The sequence below is a fragment of the Pseudonaja textilis genome, chromosome 3 (assembly GCF_049901715.1).
Source record: "Pseudonaja textilis isolate UNSWEBS1 chromosome 3, rPseTex1.2, whole genome shotgun sequence".
NCBI classification, from domain to species: domain Eukaryota; kingdom Metazoa; phylum Chordata; class Lepidosauria; order Squamata; family Elapidae; genus Pseudonaja; species Pseudonaja textilis.
Genome location: NC_141992.1, coordinates 89,503,721 through 89,509,720, shown reverse-complemented (window position 1 = coordinate 89,509,720; position 6,000 = coordinate 89,503,721). Strand labels below are relative to the sequence as shown.

At 34.7% G+C, this 6,000-nt stretch overlaps 1 protein-coding gene across 1 annotated transcript in view; it reads right to left on the bottom strand.

Moving 5' to 3' along the window:
- Window positions 1–264: 264 nt before the first annotated feature.
- Window positions 265–6,000, bottom strand: part of KCNT2 (potassium sodium-activated channel subfamily T member 2) — a 239,011-nt gene continuing 233,275 nt past the window's right edge. The window contains exons 29-31 of the mRNA XM_087930344.1: window positions 5,025–5,325; window positions 2,966–3,050; window positions 265–2,263 (exon numbers count right to left, since the gene is read on the bottom strand). Coding sequence (XP_087786470.1) covers window positions 2,152–2,263; window positions 2,966–3,050; window positions 5,025–5,325 — 498 coding nt within the window. The 3' untranslated portion in view covers window positions 265–2,151. The remainder of the gene's footprint in view (window positions 2,264–2,965; window positions 3,051–5,024; window positions 5,326–6,000) is intronic.

Genomic DNA, 6,000 nt, shown 5'->3' with positions numbered 1-6,000 from the left:
ATCCAGAATCTATGTAGTTTCATAACTCCATCTAGGTATTAAATTTTCAGATAAACCACTTCTGGAAGATTAGGTAATATCCAAGGCATTTTGTGATAAAGGCAAGTTACATTTTCCAAGGAAGCTAAGAAAATGTCTACTGATTTAAAACATAATCTTTTCAGTCTCTTTCTATAAATACACACATTGATGTAAGCATTTTGGCTTCAGCTGACAACCACAGAGGGGGAATTTTGTAGAAATCATTACAGATTAGAAGGAATATTCTACATAAGAAAATGGCTTTTATTCATTCACAGCTGACAAAAATAGAGAACTAAAGAAATTATCAGTGCATGTGGCTGGAATCATAGCTGCTTCCTTACAATGAATACAACAGTCATTTAAAACACCATCAAATGCAGTAAACAATCATCACATGCATGAATAATTTAGCTGAGCAATTTTGGCATCATTTTATTTGTACACATAAACTGGTAGCAGTTTTTTCAAATAATATAGAAAACATAACCTGTACATTTAATGCGAATAATAAGTTAAAACTTCTCTCAGCCTTGTTCCTAACTTACTCCTCTGTCTTACGGGTGTAAGCTTTTATATTAATTAATAATATAAAGCAGAAAAGCTTACATATTTACAAATGTTACAGAAGTAAAAATTATATAAACATCCCAACTCCCATTAGAAACTTTGGATGGCACCTTTAAAAAGGCTGAGGGCTGACCGTGTTTCTGTGCAGCCTGATTCTATCAAGATCTGTAAAGAAAGATGATACCATTCACATGGTTTCATTTAAAACCAAGATATTGTCTGGCATATCACTGGCCATCTGAAGTGACTCCTACAATTCCACAATAGACATTATCATTAAAGCCCAGTCAAAAATATGATCCCTGTTTTTACCTTTTGCTTACCAGATTTCTGCCTCTTGATCAGCAAAATTGCAGGCTAGTGAATCTTTATATTAACTACTCTTTATGTATACACAATACACACTGGAATTGGTATTCAAGACTAAAACCGTTGGTTTACACTAAACCGAAAAAAATCTATGGATTGCTTTGGGAATCCAAGTCTTTTCTCCCAGAGAAACTGTCATCTCCTTTACTCCAGAAATCTGGAGATACATAATACTTATTTTCTGTTTTGACATTCCAAGTGACCTACCATTAAAGGAATAGATTGGGTAATCATCCCAAAGCACCTGTAATGCTATATCTTCAGAGAGTCCATATTCTTCAACTCATCTTTAGCAGTCCCTAATTTAGCTATTGGTACTGCATTCACAAATAAACATTTTTTTTTCAAAATAACTTGGTGTTCTCAATGAATCCTAAAATCTTCCAAATTCCTCCTTCCTGTACAAATTTTAATAAATATTTAAAGGCAATTGGTTTCCACACCATTTTACATTCTTAGCATTTGGGATCCATTGTCTATTTTTCTATTTGTGAAATGTATACTTGCTCTAATTGTTTTAATACTGTGTGTGTGGGGGGGAGGTGTGTCAAATTGAAACAAACAATGGTTTGAAAATAGCATGGAATTAAAAATTCTGGAAAAATATATGTTGTGTATAAAAATATAATGGGCTAAAGGAGGCAATAAAAATACACAGATGATTATTATTGCTCAAAGCTTAAGCAAGCAACAAACTTACTGAGCTTTCATTTGGAATTCCAATTTTAAGATAGTAGAAAAGGGAATTGTCCGAATCTTCCTTACATTATCATTTTATTTGCACAAACCAGAATTTTATAAATCTCGAATGCAGAACTTACAATATGCACTATGATATTGTGGTAAGAAATGGTTGCAGAGTGGTTAATTGAAACCAAAATAACAAATATGATTTTGAGTACAGCATTATTATTTTTTCTACTTTCTATTAGCAAATCATGGCATACTTACTTAGATTTTTTTTATAGTTCTGCTCATTTTAATTCCAGGATCTGAATAATTATTTAAAAAATCTCAGACAATTTTTCAGAATCATTTCTATAATTTAAATAAAACAGTTGTTCCATTAACATCCATTGACCATTATATCCCAGTTCTCAGTAAAGTCCAGTTATACTAATTCGTCACCACTCAATTCCAAAACAGTTATTTGTATAAAAATGTCTTTCCATTATTGAATCATGTGATGTATCAAAATTGTGTTTCTTCTCTGTTGTCTTGCCCAATGGCATTGCAGAAGCTGTTTTTCTGGCAAGATGCACTTTTGGGAACATATGACAATGGATCTGGGCGGATCAAGTATCTAAACACAACAAAGAAAGACCATTCTCATTCATCAGGTTTAACAAGAAAAAAAATCCAGATGAACAGAACATTCCGCTCAAAATTCTGCAAATGTACTTTAAACATGTTAGAATACTTTTCCCTTTGGACTAACTAAAATATTTCTGTAACTGATGATTAGAAGCAACATGTTTAAATAAAACAAAGGAAGATAATCAAGCAGTGAGATCCAACAATTCACTTTAGCTTTCTCCAGACATAAAGATCCTATTAAACAATGCCTTGCCTGGCATTAAAAGCTTGTGAAGTGTTTTGTTGTTGTTATTTGTTGTTGTTGTTTTTTTGTGTTTTTTTTTGAGCTAAGCAACTGTACATTATCTTCTGATTCATTACTACTTCTTTCATTGGCTCCAATTCAGATTTTACTTTGCCAATTTTCCAAAGACAGTTAAATTATAGAATAACACATCCTTAGCTGGATGTGTAAATTTAAAATAAAATAAAATAAAACAGGAATAAAAAATAGGGTTCAACGAGAGTGCAGTGATTGCCAGAATCACCAAGATCATCCAAACAAGATGAAAAGGCACAAAAGTGAAGAGCAGACTGTAAACATTTTTATTATTTGGAAAATTTATTTTCAAAGCTAAAAGGTCAGTTTAAAAACAAAAGTATTACATGAAAGTACAAATCAGAAGTCTGGCACATACTATATACTTACACAACATCATTCAACTCAAGTCGGGTGTCTGGAGAAGGATTGATCAAAATATATGAAAGGGTGTTTTGATGATCATTCATTTCATCTACAAGGGGGAGGAGAGAATATAAAGGCTGTTTTGAATGACTGATCATAACATTTACTCAGATGAAAAGGTCATGTCTCAATCAAAGTTGATCAAATCAAAAGCAATGTTATATTTTTGCAATTTTTTAAAAAACAAGAAAAGGCAGAAAAACAGAAAACCACATAGACCATGGTTATGTTATATGCTGTGGTCAGAAAAAGTAAAAAAAAAAGGTAGACAAAAATAGAGGGAAATGGTCACTTTTATTATAATTATATTTAATGAATTAGGTACAATACTTTTATACCTGGTTATTCCATTAAGTTTACATTGAGAAGAATATATTTGAACAAAGGTCCAGCAAATTCCTAGTATGTTCTTTCCACTCAATTCATTTTAAAAATGTTGAATCTGTTTCCAGAATCTAATGCTACTGCTGACTCCATTATTCTTCAAAGTTTGAAAACGTATGGCCTTCTTAAATAGTCCGTGGAGACTAATCTGCGAGTCTTTGAAATTTGGTGAAGTTGAGCCCCAGGGTATGAAAGATGGAAAATTGCCAGATTGTCTTACAGAACAGTTCAGAAGTAGTGGTTGTTTTGGGAGCAGCTGAGCAATATCACTTCTGCTTGGGAGAATACAAGTAGCTTCTGCAATGTAAACTTTGGATTGAATCCATTCCTATGTATTTATTTATAAATTGAATCATATAAAAGTGAGCTGCCTTCTCACTTCTACATGATTCAACCATGTTTTTAAGGACTTGAAAAAAGGCCAAACTTCTTTCTTGGCATGTGCCCATTGAACATCACTCTCAAGGGGAATAATGCTCCAAAGCGCACATGCCAGGACAGAAAAGGCTCTCCTTCTATCACCTTCCAACTAACACTCTGTTACTGACCTTTGATGATAATTTTGCTACTGAACTTTGTTATGAGTGATGTGTTGAATTTTTGACCTGAGTTGTTTGGTTGACATCTTTTGCTTCTCTGTGTTAAACCCTGGAGAACACTGAGCAAGCTTTAGTACTGTACATTGTTACTCCGAGGGAAAAAGAAGGGAGGAATTTATCTGTTTGGTTGGTTTTTTTTACAAAAAGAGAGAAAGATTTAATGTCTTTTCTCAAAAGCTACAATAGTTTTCATTTGCCTGTAAATAATTTAGTGAAGAAATTTCAGGTGATATTTTCTTAATGGAAGTTTATTATCACTCAAATACTACTCTAAAGCATTACTATTTAATAAAATAATATTACTGTAGCATGAGGAGAGCCAGTTTGGTGTAGTGGTTAAGACACCAGTCTAGAAACTGGGAGACCAGCCTTAGACACAAAATCAGCTGGGTGGCTTTAGTCTGGTTATTCTCCCTCAGCCCTAGGACAGTCTTCAAGAGTCAAAGTGGACTTGAAGACAAGCACACACACTGTAGATCAGAATGTCAAACTCAAGGCCCGTGGGCTGGATCCGGCCTGTGGGATGCTTAAATCTGGCCCATGGGGCCAGCCTGGAATAGAGCAAAGAACCAGCCTGTGGTGCCTCTGGCAGCCAAAAATAGGGTATAGGGAGCCTCATACAGCTCCCCCACATTCCATTTTGGCCAGCAGGGTGCTGAAGGAGGCATCCATCCCGTCTCCTCCCGCCTGGCCAGTGGAGAACTACAATGCTGATCTGGCCCTTGAAGAAATCCAGTTTGACACCCCTGCTGTAGATGAAAATTAATAGGAAGTTTATTTATTCATGTCAAAAAACATACGTTCTAATTCTACAAAAGATGGATATATAAATGTAGGAAAAATTGTCAATTTGTACATTTGATTTTACTTGAAACACTTAGTTATCTGTAAGAGAAGGTGACTTTCACCCACGATTATTAAATTTTCTCAGGAACTTTTGAGAGTATTTACCATTCTACTCTTGATCCAATGAACTTCCCTAACATTTATCTATCTCCCCTTTATGTACATTGGTGTGGGTATATATCACAGTAACCTACCATATCCTGCTGTTGAGAGTCCCAGATGTTTCATTCTGTTTTTCACCAGTTCGGCTAGTTCTTGTCTTTCTGACCTTCTGTAAAGATTCATTCTCTGCTGACTTATTTTCTCTGCTGTTTTTGCTGAATGCTTTGGTACTTTTCTGCTTAGCCGCCGAGCCCACTGCATGCTTTTTCGTCTTAATAAAGGATGATCTGACTGATCACTTGATGTTGAGTTACGGTGGTTGCTACGGTAGTTACATTGTTCTTTACTATCCTTGGTGTCCTCCCACTCTTCCACACTGATAGAGATTTGAGACTTTAAAGAGAAAACCATGAAAGAAATCAAATCCTTTGGGGAATACTTTTCCACCACATAAGTAATCTTGCCTTAAGTTCCTTATGCTATTTCCCATTCTTCATTTTCTTGGTTCCAATCTTACGAGCCTTGCCCAGAGGTTTTAAATCTTTTCTTCACCATGGACTCTCCTTTAAATAACTTTTGTGGCCATGGACCATGGACCTCCAAGACTAATCTCAATATTTAAATCATAACATTTCTTCAAATCTTCATGGACCCCCTGTGATGACATTGTGGGCCCCCAAGACTCCATGGACCATGGGTTGACAACCACTGGCCTAGCCAATATCCACCCCTATGAAATCACAATATGAATTATACAAAGGAAATGATGTGTTTATGCTTTTGATACTTACTTAATCAATATTAAACAATTATATATAAAAGCCAAGTATGTTTACAAGTACATTTATATAAATTTGTACCTTCATTCATATTTTTGTACACACTAATGCTGTGTCTAAATTATGTCCACACATAGACACAGACACAGACACACAGAGCCAAACACTGAAGATTCATGATCTCTTCATGTATTTTTCCATTCCATTATTATGTCCACTCCATCTCCCCATTCCTTGATATGAAGTACAGTATATGTAAAGCTATGTATTCAAGGAAGTTAAATCATAT